Source organism: Pseudorasbora parva, chromosome 24 (genome assembly GCF_024679245.1).
Source record: "Pseudorasbora parva isolate DD20220531a chromosome 24, ASM2467924v1, whole genome shotgun sequence".
In the NCBI taxonomy this organism is placed as follows: domain Eukaryota; kingdom Metazoa; phylum Chordata; class Actinopteri; order Cypriniformes; family Gobionidae; genus Pseudorasbora; species Pseudorasbora parva.
Window position 1 is genome coordinate 11,346,867 of NC_090195.1, and position 20,902 is coordinate 11,367,768.

The window sequence follows — 20,902 nt, forward strand, 5'->3', positions numbered from 1 at the left end:
GTTGGTGACTTTCCCTCCGTTAATATAGATAAAAGCACCGAAGAAACCATGTGACGAACCATAGCACCACACCAGGATAACAAACGAGGCTAAGAAGCAAATTATATGTCCATCTATCGTTTAGACCACAGCAGGCTAGGCACATGAACACTTCACCCTCGCAACCTGAGGACTTCGCAGTGTGAAGATCTTCCAGAATCGAATGAAGAGGCATCAGAGTGGATTCTTCCCAGACAATTGGCGAATAGGAAAAAAGGGAAAGAAAGGATTCAGCAAACCGATGTGTGCCATTAAAAGGTTAAAAAGAAAAGAAAAAGTAAAAGAAAGCATGCACACAAGAACAGGTATACACACACCTGCTACAATATCACATCAGTACAATTTGATAGAGGATTAGCATGTAAAAAAATAATTCAGAGCTTCCCCCCCCCCCCCCCCCCCAAAAAAAAAAAAAAAAAAAAAAAATCACTCCAGTGCTGGAACATCTAAACATAAAAACAGAACACAAAACAGATTTACACGAAAGTCTCACTCATGCAGTTGTAATGGCTGGGACCGGCGAGATTCACATACGGAATCGCACCAGTACCAAGACACTCAAGGTTAGCAAAATATATACATATCAGGTTTTTTTTTTTTTTTAATGAAAGAAAAGAAAAAAAATTAAGTGTTTCAGGAACAGCACTATTCAAAAATCAGTATTTCCTCCCAACAGCACTATTTGAAGTTAACCCCAAAATAAAGTTGAGCTCTGACAATTTTTTTTTTAAATAGTTAATTTCCAACTGGTGCTGGTTCATTAATCCCATTTTCCTTGGAAAACAACAAAATATCTTGAAATTGAAAAACAAAACGACAGAAAGGACAACAAAAATATTCAGAGAACCCTTATGCACAAGTGCTTTCGTCTGTAGGCCCTGATTCCAGTGACAAGCTGTCTGTGTGTGCACTCACAGAGACCGTGAGATAAGAGGGATTTTTTTTTTTTTTGAGCAGCCCTGACAAAGTTTTCGTTCCCATTCGTTCCCGGAAGCAAAAGGGAGGCTCTCAGGATTGGCTGAAGGAAGCTGTCGTTCCGCCGCTCTGGTGAGATTTCACTGTCTCTCTGGGACAAGCCGTCGCCGTGGATTTGGCAGGTGCGGGTGCTGATTCTCTGCATCTGCGTTCTGCTGAGTCAGGAGTCTTGACGTCTTCGGCGGTGCAGCTGGGAGGTCGGGGATCCGCTGACGGCTGCTGTGTTGGTGCATCTCTTATCCTCTGACAGATCTCCGCGTAGCTTGGCTTCCGGGGCTCCTGGTCAAACGCAAAATATGAATGAAATGAATCGGTTTAGGCAATCAATCTTGCATGGTAGCATTGTGAAATGTAAATCATAAAAGTCTGTGTCACAGAAATATAGTACGATTTTTCTTAGGCTCACTAAAACTGCATTTATTATCAAAATATAGTAAAAAACGTATATTGTGAAATTATTATGATTTAAATAAAGGTCTTTTCATTGAATAGATTTTTTTTTAAAGTAATTTATTCCTGTGATTTGCAGCCTCATTACTCCAGTCTTATGGCGAATCCACACTGCATGTGCAAGCAGTGTGTTGACAGGGCAGGAGCGGTGTGTATGGAGAGCGGGAGCCGCGCGCTCCAGTTGTGCATTCACACTGGCAGTATTCGTCTCGCGCAGCTGAACCGCGGCTCATGTATTGCAAATACAGAGGAATATTGTCCATTCGGTCACATTTTTCAGTGTTCTCCTCCGACATTGTCATTCTCATGCTTTGAGTACTCTAATCTTTTAACATGGGCGCCGAAAAAAAATGCACTGCTTACGCCCTGCTAACACGTGCAGTGAAACCGGACTTAGCGTCACATGATCCTTTCAGAAATCTTCCTTATACGCTGATTTCAAGAAATATTTCTAATTATCAATGTTCAAAACAGTTGTGCCTTTTAATATTTTAGTGGAATCTGTTATCATTTTTTTAAGGATTCTTTGATTAATAGAAATTCACACAAAAAATTTTGGTAACATTATAAATGTTTTTTTAATGGAAGTGTATGCAAGATTGTGGCCAAAACTGGTACTGCAATCAGTTTCAAATGACTGTAGAGCGGTGTATCACCCTCCCTGTCCCCCTCCCCCCTGACTCGAGGTTGCCAGATAGGCTGCAGGATCCAGCAGGAACAGCACTGCAGCTGAGGTAACTAGAGCAGATCTGGCAACCCGGATGACAAAACACTACTGACTTTGTGATTGGTCGACAGGTGGAGGGTGGAGCTTCACGCCAAAACACAACATGTCAACATCAACATCAGGGGTTTGTTCTTCGTACCTCACTTAATACATCTGAGGTACGAAGACCCCGAGTAGTCAAAGATTCGATGCATTGATATGCATGATACCAGCGATCTCACAGTCGAATCTTGGCGGGTGTGCGACCCCTTTAAGGGCACTGAGCTTCGGGACGCGAAGCTCAGCACCGCCCCACGTCTTTAAACTTCGAACACGTTTTCAATGAGTGTACTAGTGCCCAGCACTAGAAAAAAGCATTACTGGTTTGAATCAGGAGACAAAACAAAACAATGGCACTGACATGTTTTAACCGAAAGTCACTTGCACTGGCAAATCTTAAAATATCTCAAACATCCATTTTAGTCCTGGCCTAGCTTAAGGCTTTTCTTTAAAACTGGGGGGTTTTGTCTGTTAGGATATTTGTGTGAATTAGTCCATTGAAGTGCAAGACTTGAAAGAGAACTATATTTGTCTGAGATGTGTGCGTGCTTCAGATGATATCAAATATTCTCACTTATTAAATTCTCAACATACAAATATTCTTACTGAATCCTGCAAGTTCTCATTCACATCTTCCAATTTTTGAATGTTTAAATAGGCAATGCATAAATGAGTTTAGTTTAGAACACAGATACCGGTAGTAACGTGTGCAATGCAGGTCTCACCTGCGCTCACATGCCATCAACACCTGGGTGATGGCGGCAAAAATGACTAGTCATATTAAAGCATACGGCGCTCGCATTGAACAAAGTTTACAAAGAGTGATTGTTTTGACTGCTTTTTTGATTATCACTGTTGCAGTGTAGTATTGGGGAGCCAGCATGCGTATCCATCGACAGAAACTGAAATAGTCTGTTTAACATGTTATTTTTAAAAAAAACAGGTTTTAGATGTGTCATCTGATTGAGTACAAGTGCATGCCAAACTGTGGGTGTATAACGGTACAGTTCGATTTTTTACAGAGAACTGTTATACCCCTATTTTGATTCAATCAATTATTAATACTTACATTGATTGGATTGCTCAGCGGTGTGGTTTTAGCAGCTTTTGTATCCGAGCATTTCTCTGCAGGTGTCGTCTCTTTAGGTTTTTCTACAGTCAGGCTGTAAAAAAAAAGAAAGAAAAAAAGAGGTCCATACATTAGAAAAAGCCATTTTTTTACATTTACCCTCCCATGCAAACTTATATTAGTCAATGTTATTCGCAGCAATTTAATACATTGTGATTATTTTACCAACAACTAAAGCTGTTTTGCTACTCTACATATAACGCTTTATATAAATGTTCTGTTATGGTTAGCTAAACTCATATGTAATAGTAACACCGCAAAAAAAAAAAAAAAGTTGAATATTAAGTGTTGACAAGTAAAATAAGTGTACATCTCAATGAAATCTTGACACCTTGAGAGTTGAGAGTTAATTTGGGAATGCCACACACGAATACATCCCCACATTCTGGACAGAATCCTGAGAAATCGCACCTGTCAATTTGACAGCTGTAAACTTGATTTAGAAGAAAATCAAAATCAAGTAGTAAGGAGGCCTTTCTCCTGGCTTTTGAGCCAATGAGAAAGACTGTAATATGCACACATGTCTGTGAATCGTTTTGAGTCTTCTGAAAGTACAGTTTTTAAGAGAAAGTGTGGTTAAAATGAGCAAAATAGCTGATTGTTAGTTAAAATGACATTATTTGCAACATCTTTAAGTGAAAACTGCTTTGTCACATTTATTCATTCATAAACATCCATACGAAAACCCACTTTGAAAGGGCTGGAGAGGGCGAGTGTTGGTGGTCCACGGGGGTCTGAGCAGCAGGAGCAGGAGCAGGAGCAGTAGCAGGAATGGGAGCAGAAGCAGGAGCAGGAGCAGCAACAGGAGCAGGAGCAGGAGCAGCCTGCACGGATTCTTTGGAGGTCCCTGAGATCACACGGCTGGTGACCACATCCTTATTTAGAGGCTGTGGAGAGACAAAGAGGCCTTTGTGAAACTCATAGGGCAAGGACAGCATGAACAAACATAACAGCTGGACAGCAGGAACTCTCACACAACACACATACTTAATCGCTCTAACGCACTCAAAACACCCAAGGACTTGTGCTTATGACTGACTGGGTCTGCTGTGAACATGGCATTCCATGCTCAGTGCAAGTTAATGTTTAAAAACCCAGAGCATCTGTCAACTTCTCTAGAATTCAAATCATTGGAGTCTGAGATTTATTATAATTTAAATCTTGCTTTTTGAACTCCAAAAAATTAAAAAGATAATTTAATGCTAGAGCGCTTAAAGGGTTAGTTCACCCAAAAATGAAATTTATGTCGTTTCACACCCGTAAGACCTCCGTTCATCTCGGAACACAATTTAAGATATTTTATATTTAGTCCGAGAGCGCATGCAAGTGTATGCACACTATACTGTTCATGTCCAGAAGGGGAATAAAAACATCATCAAAGTAGACCATATGTGACATCAGTTAGTTAATTGGAATCTCTTGAAGCATCGAAAATACATTTTGGTCCCAAAATAACAAACTACGACTTTATTCAGCATTGTCTTCTCTTCCGCGTTTGTTTTAAATCCTCAAATAAAGATTCAAGCAGTTATGAATCAGCAGTTTGATTCATGATTCGGATCACATGTCAAACTGCCGAAATTATGTGACATTGGCGATCCGACTCATGAATCAGTATGCTAATTCATAACCGTTTAAATCATTATTTGAGGATTAAAAAACAAACACGGAAGAGAAGACAATGCTGAATAAAGTCGTAGTTTTTGTTATTTTTGGACCAAAATGTATTTTCGATGCTTCAAGAGATTCTAATCAACTAACTGATGTCACACATGGACTACTTTGATAAAAAATGTTTACCTTTCTGGAAATGGACAGTATAGTGTGCATACACTTTCATACCCTCTTTCAGAATAAATATAAAATATCATAAACTGTGTTCCAAAGATGAACTGAGGTCTTATGGGTGTGGAACGACAAATATCATTTTTTGCTGAACTAACCCTTTAAACACAAAAGACACACATTAAGGGCTGAATGAAAAGCAACCTTGTCTTTAACCGCTCCGGCGACCACATCAGACAGTCGGTTGTCAAGGCTGTTTTCAGTTTTTACTTCAGGCTTTAGATTTCCTGCAGCTCCAGGCAGAGGAGGGAAGCTGGACAGGCCCAGCTCAAAGCTAGGGGACGGGGTGCGCTCCTGAACAGGAGGGGGCGACTGTGTTGCTGCTCTCTATTAAACACACAGATGAAAAAAAATAATCTACAAAATAATCAAGCCTGTAAACAAGAGGCCTGTTGCATGAAGCTGGTTTCAGTTGCTACCCAATTTAAGTTTGAGACCCTGGTTTTTCAAACTCAAAAAGGTGGATTGCTTTTTAGCCGTGTTCACTGCCGGGGTAATTTACACCAAATAGTGAGGGTGCGTTTCCCAAATGCCAACGCTACAAGATTACTGAATTCTGATTGGTCAGTTGCAGCATTCTGTTGTTCAAATACCCAAATACCCATGCAACCTTTTTGTTTTTTTACATGGATGGGCTAGTTTTGTTTTTTTGTCTTTCGTGTCGCTATGGGGTCTCTTTTACTGAATTTTTAATTCAAATCAATATTTCAAGTCAATTTATTTGTGTACTTGACTGCGTAATAAGTCAAATGTACATTCAGCCCCTGCGGGTTGACTGTACATTACATTCAACTGGAAATATACCAAGTTTTTCATCATAACAAAAGCAAAGCTAAACACAGAACACTTGTCTATGCAGCATTAGCTGTAACAAAGCAAATGACATACTGGAAACTTGTTGTCATCCCTCCTTTTCCTGTATCCATAGCCGCCCCTTCTTCAAAAAGAAACAAACAATCAAGATTAAGCAATACGGATAAAATGACCACAATTTCTTTTGAAGAAGCTCTACAAGCTTGCCCCCATCCACCCATCTTGGATATTTTATTACAACAATATGTATGAAGTTAATAAACAGCTGGTACAGATGTGCAGCATTACCTTCCACGGCCCGCGTTCAGAGAGTAATCAGTACCGTTCACTTCCATCCGTCCACTTCCCACCTGGTCCCGGCGTGGATACCCTGGACCGCTCGGTAGTCGAGGTCGGCTTCCCAAGTGAGGAACCTGTGGAGGCCGTGTCCCATTAGGGACTCTCTCCGAAGGGAAAGTAGAGAAAGCAGCAGGGTTTTCAAGCAGGGTGGTTCCACGTTCTGTTGTGAGTCGAATGTGTGTTTTGTTATGGTTCCTGTTTGGATGAAAAGATGGCTATACTTAGCTTTGTCGCAGTTGAAGCTTTTCGTCAAACGTCACTACACTGACACAAATCAGTTATATTATGAGCTATATACTACCATTCAAAAATGTGGTGTTGTTAGCTTAAAAACATTTTTAAAAATTAATCTTGTATGCTCACCAAGACTGCATGTATTTAATCAAAAATAAAATAAAAACACTATTGTGAAATATTGTTAAAATTTTTCTATTTTAACATATAGTTTCAAATGCAATTCATTCCTAAAATGGCAAAGCTGAACTTTCAGGAACTATTAACTTCAAGGAAGTCACATGATCCTTCATAAATCAGTCTAATAATGGCTCGTTTCCATCGGACAGAGCGGTGGGATGTCGTGCGGATGGTTCAGTACAGGGAGCAGCCAGCAGCCATATCACCCTGTAGCCCAAGACTGGTTTCCAACTGAAGCTAAGCAGGGCTGAGCCTGGTCAGTCCCTGGATGGGAGACCAACTGGGAAAACTAGGATGCTGCTGGTAGAGGTGTTAGTGAGGCCAGCAGGGGGCGCTCACCCTGTGGTCTGTGTAGGTCCTAATGCCCCAGTATAGTGATGGGGACACTATACTGTCAAAGAGCACCGTCCTTCAGTTGAGACTATTTGATAAAGAGTAGGGGTGTAACCCCGGCATCCTGGCCAAATTTGCCCATTGGACCCTGTCCATCATGGCATCCTAATAATCCCCATATCCTGATTGGCTTTATCCCTCTGTCACCTCTCCACCAATCAGCTGGTGTGTGGTGAGCATTCTGGCACAATATGGCTGCCGTCGCATCATCCAGGTGAATGCTGCACATTAGTGGTGGTTGAGAAGATTCCCCCTTCTATATTTAAAGCGATTTGAGTGGCTAGCAAAGCGCTATATAAATGTAACTAATTATTATTAATTAGTGCAGTACGATTTGGGACTGTAAACCCTGATCTGGTTTGTGTTTCCACCGCCAACAGTAATACCCTTATGTTAGGCGTGGTGTAACGATCTACGTCATTCTCGCACAAAGAAGATAGATCTAATGAATTAACCCTTTAAGTATTTTTTTTCATGCCCACTCACTGCAAACTCTTGAATGGTAGTCCAAATGAATGACAAATGTTTTCACTAACACTGTACCTGCTTCGAGGTGGATATTGTCTGACAGTTAGTGGAGATGTTGCTGATTTAAATGTTGGAGAACCAGCGAAGCCATTGATAAACGCAGGGCTGGGAAACGGAGTAACCTGTTGATAAGACGAAACCTGATTAGTACCTCTAGTACTCTATTTGGATATTTCTCAGAGCCAAATAGACCACATGACACTTACCAGAGTTGGGTCCAAGTAGCTCTGGGTAGCTGACCAGCCCTGAGGCGTCACCAGTCTGTAAAGAGGAAACTGTTGCTGTGCTCCATACACAGGTGGGATGTAGTAAGGGGTGTAGCGCTGTTGGACATTTGAGGACACATCCACGGGCCGATACCCATTCTTTGGCACAAAGGTATTGACGGCAATGGCCTTGGCCTTTATTCTAGCCTAGGATAAAACATAGATGAAAAAAAAAAAATGTCATTCTTGTCATGATTCATAAAAAATTAAAACTAGTACTGTCACATATACAGCAGTGCACTCTACCTTTATTGGCTTCCCTTGAAACGTTTTCACCTCTTCTCTGAGATACTGGTATGCCTGAAAAAGTGATGTATGTTAACGTTCAGCAATAGGAAGCAAGTTTATTAAAAATCCTGAGGCTGTAATCTGAAATGATTGAATCATAGGCAATACAAAACACTTACCAGCTGAGCATCTGCCTCAGATTCAAAGGTGATAAACCAGTTATCATTGTAGGCAAACTCACAATTGATGAATTTGGGCAAGTTATCACTCTTAAAGAGCGCTTCAACTTCCTGTAAAAATGAAAGCCAAATGTCATGTTGATAAAAAATAAGGTCAGAGCATTAAAAAGAGATTGGATGATGTGTACCTCCACAGGAGTGGCCTCAGGAACCTCTCTGAGAATTACAATGCAGCGGTTTTGATTGGGCCGCACTTTATCTCCACATTTGTCCACTTGAACGAGAGGCAGCGCTGGGGAATCAAAAATGCATCATTAATGTCAGACCAAACTGCTGTGTGTAACCTACCCCATTTTGAGAGCCTAAAACAAAAAGCCACACGGTGACCCAATAAAAGTGACATGGTGATTAGTTTAAACTCACTTTTTAAGATGTCTGCAATGAGATCAACGTCAGTGGTGAGTTTCTTGATTTGATCAAGGTTTGCCAAAGTCACTATTGGAACATACTGGTCACTGTCCATTTGCGAGATGAGGTACATGTCATTGGCTAGATTCTCCCTGGAAGTCAACAAAAGTCTGGTTACCATCAATCCTACATTGGATTTCACTACTGTAGAAAAGTCAAAGGGTCCGTAAGATAAATATATTTAACATTTTTGATCAATTATATGCAGCTTTTATGAGAATATGTGGACTTATTTCATAAACATAAAAAGTAGAACTGACCCCAAACTTTTGGACAGTAGTGCATTTCCTAGTCCACGTTGAGGTAGTTGAGGTTCTTGTAAGCATACCACAAAATTCAAATGCTAACACTCCAAGTTTACATTTGCATTAGTGAATTTTGTAGCATCTGATTGAAATATTAATAGTTGGAACTGAATAAAGTCATTGGGTCTCATTCACTAACCAAATTTGTGTGTGAAATCATTGTAGGCACATTTGAACAAACAATTCATGATTTTTTAATACATTTCGTTCTAAATTGTATTCTAAATGTATACATGCATTTCATCTTAAATAAATCATCATACACACACTTACTGTATATATACACAGTAAAAAAATAAGTGTGTTAAAGCTCAAGCTCCGAGTTTCTGCAAAAAAGATGCAGAATCATGTTGTTACATACACAACTGGCTAATTAAAGTTTTGTAATCTGGGTCTGTAATAAAAGTGTGTTTGAACTTGTTTTGAGAATGGCATTACTCAAGGATCTCGCTGCGCAATCTCTCCGTGTGTCTTTAGGGAGCGTCATGATTGCTGAGAGCTACGAGAGGGAGTGTGGAAAGCCCTTATATGGACATGGTTTGGTCATGGTTTATGCAAATTACTAACGTCATGCATGCGGTCGCTCATTTTAAAGATTCTGTTCTAGATTTAAGGTACTATGTCGGGGCGAACCTTACAACCTAGCCTTGACCTCCAGGCCAGTACACATGACAAAGCCCCACTTAAAAATATCCAGAGGTCAGTTTAAATGGGATCAGTTGTGAACAGGGCCTAAAACTAACTTTGCCAATGGCCGGTGACAAAAATTACAGGACATAAATTATTTTTTACCAGCCATGAAACAGATGAATCCTTATTAAAGTTACTAAAGTCAAGAGTAATGAGTGATTGTTCTGTGTCATTAGTAGCTTGATTCACATTAAAAACACAGACAGCAGCAGGAATATTAGGCTGCTGACACTTTAAAGGGTTAGTTCACCCAAAATTGAAATTTATGTCATTAATGACTCACCCTAATGTCGTTCCACACCCGAAAGACCACCGTTCATCTTCAGAACACGGTTTAAGATATTTTATATTTATTCTGCGAGTATATCGAGTGTATGCACACTATACTGTCCATGTCAAGAAAGGGAATAAAAACATCATCAGAGTAGTCCATGTGTGACATCAGTTAGTTAATTAGAAACTCTTATAGCATCGAAAATACATTTTGGTCCAAAAATAACAAAAACTACGACTTTATTCATCTGTTGATTCATTACCGTTTGAATCTTTATTTGAGAACTGAAAACAAACGCAGAAGAGAAGACAATGCTGAATAAAGTCGTAGTTTTTGTTATTTTTGGACCAAAATGTATTTTCGATGCTTCAAGAGATTCTAATTAACTAACTGATGTCACATATGGACTACTCTGATCATGTTTTTATTCCCTTTCTTGACATGGACAGTATAGTGTGCATACACTCAATATACTCCCGGAATAAATATAAAATATCTTAAACTGTGTTCTGAAGATGAACGGAGGTCTTACGGGTTTGGAACGACATTAGGGTGAGTCATTAATGACATCAATTTCATTTTTGAGTGAACTAACCCTTTAAGAGCTGCACCGAGCCATTATACTGTTACACATGCGTTTTATTACTCAACTGTTTCCATTCAGTTAAGACATAACTGACTAAGAATTAGGGCTGGGATAAACATTTTTTTTTTTTTTACGATTAATCTAGCGATTTTTTTTCCGGTGCATCGATTAATCTAACGATTCATTTTCCCTGTCCGATTCGATTTCGATTCAATTTGATTACCAATTAACTCCCCATTAATTGCCTAATAGCAATTTATACATGTTGATTTAATTATCTAAAACAAATTCCTTAACATTGCAATATATGTTTATTTCTCTTAAAATTTCCTAAGTAAAAGACTATACAAGAGCAATGCATTCAATAAAACCTTGAAAACATAAGTACACATACACACACACACAAATAAATAAGTATAAACCAACAACAATGAAACACAATATACGATTTTTCTATGTATGCAACTCAGCCTACAGGCTATGCCCATTGATTAAATCTCAACAAGTTGGCTAATCAAATCCGGTGACACACTGAAGCGTGCCGTGAGCGGCTAGGCTGTGTGGTGTGTCCGTTTTTGTTTCGGCTCCCATGTTTACAGGTTGGAGTTCGCACACTGCCTGAGTAACGCGCGGAAAACGCGAGCATGCTAGAAATAGAAGAGTGCCTATTTTTCACGCGACACGCGAGCGTGTTGGAAGCGTCTCCAGGCAAAATAGAATAGGAAAATATGTTTATATATAATTTTGACACAAATACATATTAATAAATGACATTTTCATGTTTGAAAGTCTCTAGGTTAACATAAATGCAGATATAGGCCTAATTGTAATAATAAAAAACAACAATTATCGATTTTGAAATATGGCAACTGTCAATACAGAATTATATTTTGCCGGCAATACCATAGATATGTGGTCAATAGGCTACTGCCGACGTTGTCTTTTTTGTTGTATCAGTAGGCTATTTATGTTTAACATTAAGAATAGGGCTTCCCTCCGCATCAATAGCAGCAGCAGCACCGCGTCAGACAGGCTTCTAGTGTGCAAAGGCAGAGAAAACGCCACACAGCCTGCCCCGTGGCTGACACGCAACAGAAACGCCACACGCATCCGCGGCATGACAGTGAAAACAGCTACATGTGGAGTGAATTTCGGGCGTCATTTTCATTTTAAAACCGGAATAGTCCCGGGATAAAACTGTGCTCACTTAGAGAATGGATACCCTCGGTCACATCAGCGCGATAAGTTTCGGTCACATCAGCGCGGTCACATCAGCGCATTTTAAATTTAAAACAGCTTATTATGTAGGATGCTTTCACTTGATGCAAATGTTTGTTTTTAAGATTAAAATACATAAAGTATTACCAAAACATCTGTCTTCCTGTGTGAAGAAATTTGTTTATGTAGCCGTGACAACAAATCGCGTGCATGCGCGCCTGTGTTAAGAGCTCTTGCTCCGTGCGTGCCACGCGCCAACCCGCAAGCCTTGCACTTCTGGAAGCCTGAGGAGCCACTCGTGTTGCTACCATAGATATACATAATAAATAATATACTTATATTAATTATATAATATACTTTATTATGTATATCTAAGGTTGCTACTACTCTACGGCGCCGCCATCTTTATTTTGAGTCTGACGAATCGGTGAACATATTTTGCGTCGACGTCATCGTTGTCCCAGCCCTACTAAGAATACTTGCCAAGAAAGGCATTTAGACATAATTTTGATTGAATATGTATAAAAGAGAGCTCAGTTCAGTATTCGCTCGCTGTCTTGACAGAGATTTCTTGGCGAACAGAAAATTTCCCACAGCGTGCACAAGTAACAAATTGAGTTCCCTTTGGTGTCTTCTTAAGCTTGAATTATTAAAATGGCAAGGCGTAAGTACATTTGTGATGATGCAACGTTAACCTGTTCATTTTAGGTCCTGGTTGTGAAGACGTGAATAATTACCTAGAGAGGCAGAACTCCAGTGTTGCCTTCAGTTGTTCCCGAAGGTCTTCTAGCTGTCTGGAGGAGTCTGAATCGTTCACTCCTGCATAAAAGAATAAATATAATGATAAATTAATTAAGAATGCTATAGTTGAAATGAATTCTTAATGATCGTGACATCTTTTTTAATAGTAAACATTCATAACTGTAAACAACTGAAATATAAGTATGTTGACAACAGCGAGCAAAAGAAAAAAATTATATTACCTTTCATACTGGTGTTCTGGTTTGACACAATGCCCTTCTCATTGGCTGAGCTTCCCATGTACACTGATTCTGGCTGCGCTGCAAAGGGCAGTTCTACAGAGGTAGATACCTGCTGTTCCTCATTCCAGTTCCCTTTGTCTTCACTGCTGTTATAACCTAGCACAGACATAAACAGATCAAAACCTCTTCAGACTGATACAGTCAGTATTCTGAATTAACAACTGAAGAAAAATCTTTTTTGGAGGTTTACCTCCTGAGATGCAGTTTGGTGGGTCATCAGCCGCATCTACCCATGACTGCTGAGAATCTGGGCAGGTTGTAGCAGAGGCCTCTGGTTTAGGCATGTAATTTGCCCATGCCTTCGCATTGGGATTGAGGTCTGAGATTTTGGACAATTCCTGTAAAAAAACAATTAGGTAATCAATTGGGCTGCGAGCCAAGTCAATATCTTTACAACAAAATAATGGCTAAAAAAAAATATATTAGCCACTCACTTAAATATGAATTTGACTGCAATAGCATACTATATTATATAAAAACTAAGTAGCATCTGCAAACAAACAAAAAACAAAAAACGAATCGTTTTTGCTATGACTTTTTTTTAAATAAATAAAATTTTAAATAAATGTAATTATTTTTCTATGGAATGCACTAATAATCTTTTTTTTTTTTTCTAATGTGGCAAAAGTGTCCAAATAATTATAGGGTCCACTGTATAACCAAGCCAAACAAGCTGGTTACAGAGTACTCACACATTCACTATAAGCATTCTGCCAGTCCCATACACAAGATCCTTCAGTCGCTAACAGGCTATAAGGGTAGGGTGCCATGAAACCCATAGAGGTCTGGAAATCCTCTAGACCAACAGCAGGGTTAGATTCTGTATCCTGTTCAACATTTTGCATGGCAAGGCTTGCCTCAGAGACAGCGTGATCCCATGCTGACACCAACGCACATGCCTCTATTTGGTTATCAGAAAACAGGACATGTGGTTCTTTAGCCCACGCCGGAAGGCAGTGAGTAGAGTCCCCCTCATCGCTCAACTCTGATTTCCCAAGAAGGTCTGACACCATGTTCAGCATGCCTTGCTCTCCCTCTATTTCATCCGAGAAGCCTGAGCATTGAGGGGTTTCCACCTGCGCGGGAACTGGGAATAGATCTTTATTGAGAAAATGTATCTCGTAAGATGGCGTGGTGGCGTAAATATCAACCTGGTCAGGCTCTACTGGTAATGGAATTGCTGTATTTACATAAGTGGCTTTATCACTCATATCATCAACAATGACTTTCAAATCAGACCGATCAAAGTCAAGAACTCCAAGACTGCTTGTTATAAGTTGGGAAACATGAGGCACGGTAGTTGTCAAGCTCTCAACGGACACATAATTAACGCCACGGCCTTGGATGGCACATGACTGTGCCTCTCCAGTTTCAAGTGATAGTCCTGCAGTACTCATGAGAGGAATGCTGTGGTCAATAAAAGCTCCTTCTATTTCCTCCATATCTTGAAGGTCTCCATGCTTCTGAACAGATGAAACTGAAGTGTCATTGGCTGGCTGTTCTGAAGAAGAGTCCAGGTAATGGCAATCGCTTATCCTCTTGTAGTTTATTGACAATGAAGTGCAATCAAAGGTCTCCAATACTTCAGATTCGCATGGCGGCTCAGACAGTGTATGCACATCACTGCTGGCAGAACAAAAAGATTTCAAACAGTCATTGTTGTTATTCCCATTATTAAGGCAATTAAGCAGCTCTAAAGTTGGGATGAGTCTCTGAGGTTCAAGTTCTGACATTTTGGTTTTGCCATTATCTGCACACAAACAAATCTCACCCAGTACCTTTTGTTCATCCTCACTGAAGCATGCACTGACAATATGCGTCTTCTCACCATGTTGTAAACAAGTCTCTCCTATTTCACTGTCCATGACTTGCTCTCGTGCTTCTGCAGGCAATTCGCTTCCCAATTCCACACTTTCTGACTGTTCATTACAGGTAACATCGTTCATTTTTTTTCCAAACCTGGTGGCATTACTCTGGGAGAGATCTTCCTCAAGAGAACAATCAGAATCAGGTGCAGGCAGAGTGTTTGTGTAAACTTTAACAACAGAAGAACGTACATTGTGATAATCAGCTTTTTCACATTTATGATCGACTTCCAGCAACTGCTCAAAGTTCAAAAGAGCATTCGTAGGAAGCCGACATGGACTCATGTCACAAGTTTCAGCATCTTTCAAATTTGCATTTGGCTCATCCTTCTGTTCCCTGTTTGGAATGTCACAAGATTCTAACACAATCTTGGTCTGGTCAGTGGGAAAAACACCACACGTGTAGACATGTGTGCTCAAAGTCATGTCCAACTTGTCTTCTTCAGCATTACAAGTAAGATCTACACAAATACTTTCTGCATGTGATGGACTGCTCAAACACTGAGGCACACCAGCAACCTTGAACCTGTCAGATTCATTTGTCTGCTTTTGAGCCTGCAATATACTGCACTGGCCAGGATTCAGAATGACCTCCTCCTGCATTGCTATTTGTCTTGGTTCATATTCAACTCTAGGACAGGAAGGTGATTTTGACAGGTTGTCTTCTTTATCAGAAGCCAGAGGGGTTTCAGAGCAAACAGTTATATTTTCAATGTCTTCAGAGCCATCATTACAGGGAAAGCCTTGGTCCTCTGTCTCATCCAACTTTTCTGAAGCAGTGCTGAAAGCTGAGAGAGCTTGGGGCGTTTCTTTGTGAACTTTCTCAGTAGGGGTTTTCTTGGAAGCACATTGATCGGATTCCTCAATAGCGGCTTTAAAGTTTAGAAATCTATCTGCTGAGCTGCCAAGAGAAGAAATGGAGTAATCAACTTTATCTGACACAATCAGTTTCTTCTCCTCCTTTGGGTCCATGGTTTCTCTATAAACACCATCTCTGTAATGATTTTCCAGTTCCACTTCATCCAGAGGACCATTTAGATTTTGCTGAGGCGGTCTCAACATTGATTCACAAAAAACTGTGTTGTGCATGTTGAGTTCAGAACCACTCTCCAGATCTGTGACCTTGTAACTTGTAACATAAAAATCATGGTTAAGTATGTCAGCAGGTCCCCCCTGTGGCGATGCGATATCTGTACTTGACTGATATCTGACATCTGAAATCCCTGACATCTGACCATTTTGTACCGGCAGATCTGTCGATAGTTTATCAATGTCGTCCTCTAAAGCAGTATAGGGAGAATGCATGTTCTTTATATCTTTACCTGATGTGGAAATGTCATTTTCAAATAAAGGCTTCTCGTTGTCTTGGGCAGGAAATGGTTTTAGAAGATCTGGGAGTGTTGCGTGCTCCTCGGTTGGAAGTGCTACATTTACAGGTAGATTTTTAGCGCACCCTAGAGCCTTCTCTGTGGGACCTTTTTCTGTTTTTTGTGCGGCTGTAACTTCATGTGAAGGCCCTGAAACCGATATTGTGTGGTCCTTTGGGAGTGATGAATTGTCAAACAAAGCCTTTTCCGAGACAGCTGGTGCGCTTGCGTACCTGATTGCATCAGATTCAGTCACGGATTGTTGCCCACCCTCGCTCCCGAGATCCTCTAAATCAATCAAGCAGATGCTGTAGAAACTCTGTTCTTTTTTAAAGCCACGGTCAGTGATCAACAGTCCAGAATTTCCCTCTTCTGAGTCATCCAGATTAATCGAGCCCCCGCAGCATAGCTGTGGAGTGGACGCAGGTTTTGACTGTGCATGCCTCAGTGTCTTAACTTGTTCCTCTTCTGCAATAACGGAGAGACCAGTGTGTTGATCCTTTGAAATGCATAATGGACTGAGAATGGAGTTCTTGCTCTTGCCAACTCCAGTTGAATCTGTGGAACAAGACTGTGTACCATCACAGAACCATTTTGCTCTCATTACAGCATTTTCAGCTATTCTCTGTTTCACAAAATCCAAAGTTTCAGATTCTTTAATTTGGCAATTGTCTCTACCATCTCTCCCAATTTGACTAGCATTTCCTTTCTGGACCGAAGCCTCATTGATATGTGGATCGCCGACAGGTGGGTCCCAAAATTCCTTCCCATTCTGTACGCCACTACGACCTTCTTTAATGAGGTTGAGACCTGCTGACAAGTTTGTGAAGGAAGCATTACAGCTGGTATCTAAAGCAGCGTTCACATTCCCATTTTGAGAAGGCTTCTTGTCGGCCAGATCTGCGACAGACCAAGCACAGTCTCTGATGTCTTTCGATGCGGAGCCCTCAGGAATGGCCGCCTGAAGAAGACTTGTTCTCTCGCTGACAAGGTTAGGATTCAATTCTTTGCTGAAACAACACCCCATATTTTAATTTATGAAAGGACGTATATGCAAACCGGTGAACAAAAACTTGTGTAGCTCCTCTCACAAGCTCCTCAGAGAGGGAAAGGGAGACAGAGGCGCACGCTATGGCTGCCTACCCCCTCCCCAAACCAAAAATAGCACATTTAAAATTATACAGCTGGCTCACATGGGCCCATCACTCAAATGCAAAATCTCCAATGATTGGTGCTTCACTAGACGCTGTACTCGCATTATATGAATGGGATCAGCAACTTGGCAAGGACCCAAAACACAAGGGTGGTTCACACAAACGCAAAAGCCCTTTCACAACATCCAAAGCTGGGCGGGATGCCTCTGCTTTTTCGTTAGTAGGTTTTTTACTCCCTAAATAAATCACAATTACTTAACACACTTAACAAACAAAAGACTAACTGACAATATATAGCTTGTACTTTACCAAAAGGGGAATCTCTTTCTCCTTTGCTTCCTGTGACTGCTGCACCTGTGGCTCCACGATAGTTTTTCCTTCCTGGTCTGAAGTCATGAGCTGTCCAGGTTCTAGCTCCGAACGCAGAGCTCTCCAGACCACCAGGGAACTGTGGATGACGAAACAAAGAACATAAATCAATTACAAACCTTTTTTTTTTTTATCAATTAAATTGACAATATGCAAAGCAACTTACAAATGGGGAGCATGAGCATCCAACAAGCAATTTGTTATAAGAATCAACAATATTTACTGATTAATATTCAATACATTAAAATGTCACCAAGCATGAAAGTTGACACTGCTATTGCTAACCAGTTATACTTCATAATTATTTACAATAATTCCTATACAACATTTTTTAAATAATTTCTACCAATCAAACAATAAGAGTTTCATTTTTTTTTTAAATTAACATTCTGCAAGGATGCATTAAATTGATCAAAAACAGAGTAAAGATGTTAATAATGTTACAAAATAATATATATTTCAAATAAATGCTGTTGGTTAGAATGTTCTATTTAAAGTACGCTAAAAAGAAACCATTAGTTTCCTGAAAAATAATAAGCCGCACAACTGTTTATATGAAATGTTTAATGAGCTCTCTAGACCACCAGGGAACTGTGGATGACGAAACAAAGAACATAAATCAGTTTCAAAAATCAATTCAATTGACAATATGCAAATCAACCTACAAATGAGGAGCATCACAATCTATTTGTTATAAGAATCACCAATATTCATGGATTGAATTAATATTCAATACATTAAAATGACTCCAAGCAAGAATGTTGACACCAATATTGCTAACCATTTACACTTTATAATTATTTATTATAATTCCTATACCATTAAAAAATATTTTGTAATACTTAGTATACCATTCCTTATATACCATTGGGGTGAATAAGATTTTTCTTTTATAATTATTATTGATATTCAGCAAGGATGCATTAAATTGATCAAAGAGTGACAGTAAAGATGTTAATAATGTTACAGAATATTTATATTTCAAATAAATGCAGTTGGTTTGAATATTCTATTAAAATCATGCTGAAAAAAAGCATCACGGTTTCCAAAAAATTATAAGCAGCACATTAATGATATGAAAATGTTTATTGAGCACCAAAACAGCATATTAGAATGATTTATGGGCGATCATCATGTGACACTTGAGACTGGAGTAATGATGCTGAAAATTCAGCTGTCATCACAGGAAAAAAATTACATTTTAAGATGTATTCAAATATATATATATATATATATATATATATATATATATATATATATATATATATATAGCCTTGGTGAGCATAAGACGTTTAATAAAAAAAAAATTTAAATTACATTTAAAAAAAAAAAAACTCTTACCGGCCCAAGTGGTATAAATAAATATATATATACATTTTATGCACCATTTTTGAAATACTTTATTATGTTATTAAACAACTCCACAAACATCAAGAGCAAAACCTCTGGTTGTATACTTCAAGTTAACAAAATGTACAAAGGCTGCTTGAAATTAAACCATCAGATTTTTTTCTTTCTCTCTCTCTCTCCATTCAATCTATACAGTAGAGCTGACTGGTCAGTATAACTACTGTGGAAAGCATCTCTGAAATAGCCAACATCATCAAAACCTACAAACTCTTAATATGCTGAAAAGGGAACTCCACTGAAAACTGTCTGAAATTCAAGACATCTCAAAATGATTACTGTCACAAAAGCAAATTTATGAGAAAAAAAAAACATCTATTTTGTAATGATAACTACTTTAAATATTATATAGGCATGTTAAGTAAATAAAAAGCAAAGCATTTATCTAAACGAAGACCATATGCTTTAACAAAAATATTTAATGCATCTGAATTAATGATGCATGGGTAAATTATTACTTGCTTGATCATGCCAATATAAAAAAAAACACACATTTTTGATCTGTCAAACGTAAAGGCTTACTCAAGACAGACCTTTCAAATGACACATGGGGAATGTTTACACTATGACAGTACGTAAACATGAGCGCAATGCATTACCATATAAAAATACAATATTAAACGCTGCGGTACAGAACGACATGCAATAACCACGAGACTAAATGATGATAGAAATTGCATAAATGCACTGAAGATGTCAAATCAACTCTATACATTATGTCAAAGCACATAAATGCTGCAGGCCAAACACATAAACACAACAGACATCTGCTAGCTGAATCAGTTAACTATAAAGTTAACTGCGCAAGAACATATTAAAAACAAACTTTTCAATTCTTAAATTCAACTACCAAACAGAAAATGTTGAATATCCGTCAAAGAGCCAATTCAAATAGAAAAACAATAAGTGTGTGTGTGTGTGTGTTAGCCTACATGCTAAAGACTGGCAGATATTGAGAAGTAATATAGCTAGCCTGAACAGTTAGCTCAAGTTGCTAACTTCAAAAGGTGGATAAACACTCCAGCTATTCAAATCTGGGTAAAATGACTGTCTGAAACTATACAGGGATGAGATATGTAATAAAGAGCAATAGTCGTTCCCATGAGTTTCTACTCACCTGTATCTGCTCTCCGCGCACGGGAGACTGTTTGCGGGCCCGAGCGTATGACTTCCACGAAAAAAAAACTTAGAAAAACAAATCAACGAATCCGTGCATAAAACTTTTAAACCACCACAGCACGTTCAACAGCCTCCAAATACCACCAGCTCCTCAGTATCAGGCCTGATAGTGAACTTTAAAGGTCTGTTTGGTGATGTTTAAGTGACTGGCTAACGTTTGTTGTTGAGATGTTAACAACGCGAGAGTGAAGGTGTGTTATTATTCAAAACGGCTTTAATCGCAGTGCGAGAAATGCTACTAACTATAAATGTACGTGCTAGTTAAACTAGGATATGGTAAAGAACGGAGCCGCACGCCTCTTCCCTCCCCGTGTATTTGTGTCCGGAGTTGAGCTTCACTCTCTCGGCCAAACCGCACCGCGAACTCCCGCCCAGAGCCGCTTTATTGTCTAGCCCGCCCACTCTCCACTGCGGCCCTTTCAGCAACCCAACGGCTGTGTGTTCTACCTGCGTTTTGGCTGCAGTTCAATGAGCGTTGTCGATAGAGGGCGCCATAACGCAACGAATTGTGCGGGCTCTGGCGTCCATATATGGAATGTGGATGAAATGAAAACGTTACAGTTTTCGCTTTTGTGCAGTTATGGTGTTGCATGGACGCACAATGTGGTTGTAT

At 39.5% G+C, this 20,902-nt stretch overlaps 1 protein-coding gene across 2 annotated transcripts; it reads right to left on the reverse strand.

Moving 5' to 3' along the window:
• Positions 1–426: 426 nt before the first annotated feature.
• Positions 427–20,678, reverse strand: larp4b (La ribonucleoprotein 4B). 2 transcript variants are annotated; one of them, XM_067434839.1, is made up of 17 exons: positions 20,228–20,678; positions 17,644–17,782; positions 13,139–13,286; positions 12,889–13,044; positions 12,643–12,724; positions 8,788–8,924; positions 8,553–8,656; positions 8,365–8,475; positions 8,204–8,257; positions 7,898–8,104; positions 7,707–7,813; positions 6,306–6,551; positions 6,093–6,138; positions 5,349–5,531; positions 4,050–4,246; positions 3,300–3,393; positions 427–1,293 (listed from the first exon to the last, which is right to left on the reverse strand). In XM_067434839.1, exons 2-17 carry the CDS (start codon positions 17,728–17,730, stop codon positions 1,048–1,050), a joined length of 2,205 nt encoding a protein of 734 aa, XP_067290940.1. In that variant the 5' UTR covers positions 17,731–17,782; positions 20,228–20,678; the 3' UTR covers positions 427–1,047. The 2 variants fall into 2 exon arrangements, with proteins under 2 accessions (XP_067290940.1, XP_067290939.1); XM_067434838.1 differs by having other exon boundaries at positions 6,093–6,141; positions 20,228–20,677.
• Positions 20,679–20,902: the final 224 nt, after the last annotated feature.

Bases quoted from the DNA above. Each gene is read 5' to 3' on its own strand.
- larp4b (XM_067434838.1), bottom strand. From the start codon at position 17,730: ATGACTTCAGACCAGGAAGGAAAAACTATCGTGGAGCCACAGGTGCAG. The intron at 13,287-17,643 runs GTAAAGTACAAG...GTTTTTTTACAG, and splicing joins AGAAAGAGATTCCCCTTTTG to GAATTGTCCAAAATCTCAGA. The intron at 3,394-4,049 runs GTGGGTTTTCGT...TTTTTTTTACAG, and splicing joins CCCTCTCCAGCCCTTTCAAA to CCTGACTGTAGAAAAACCTA.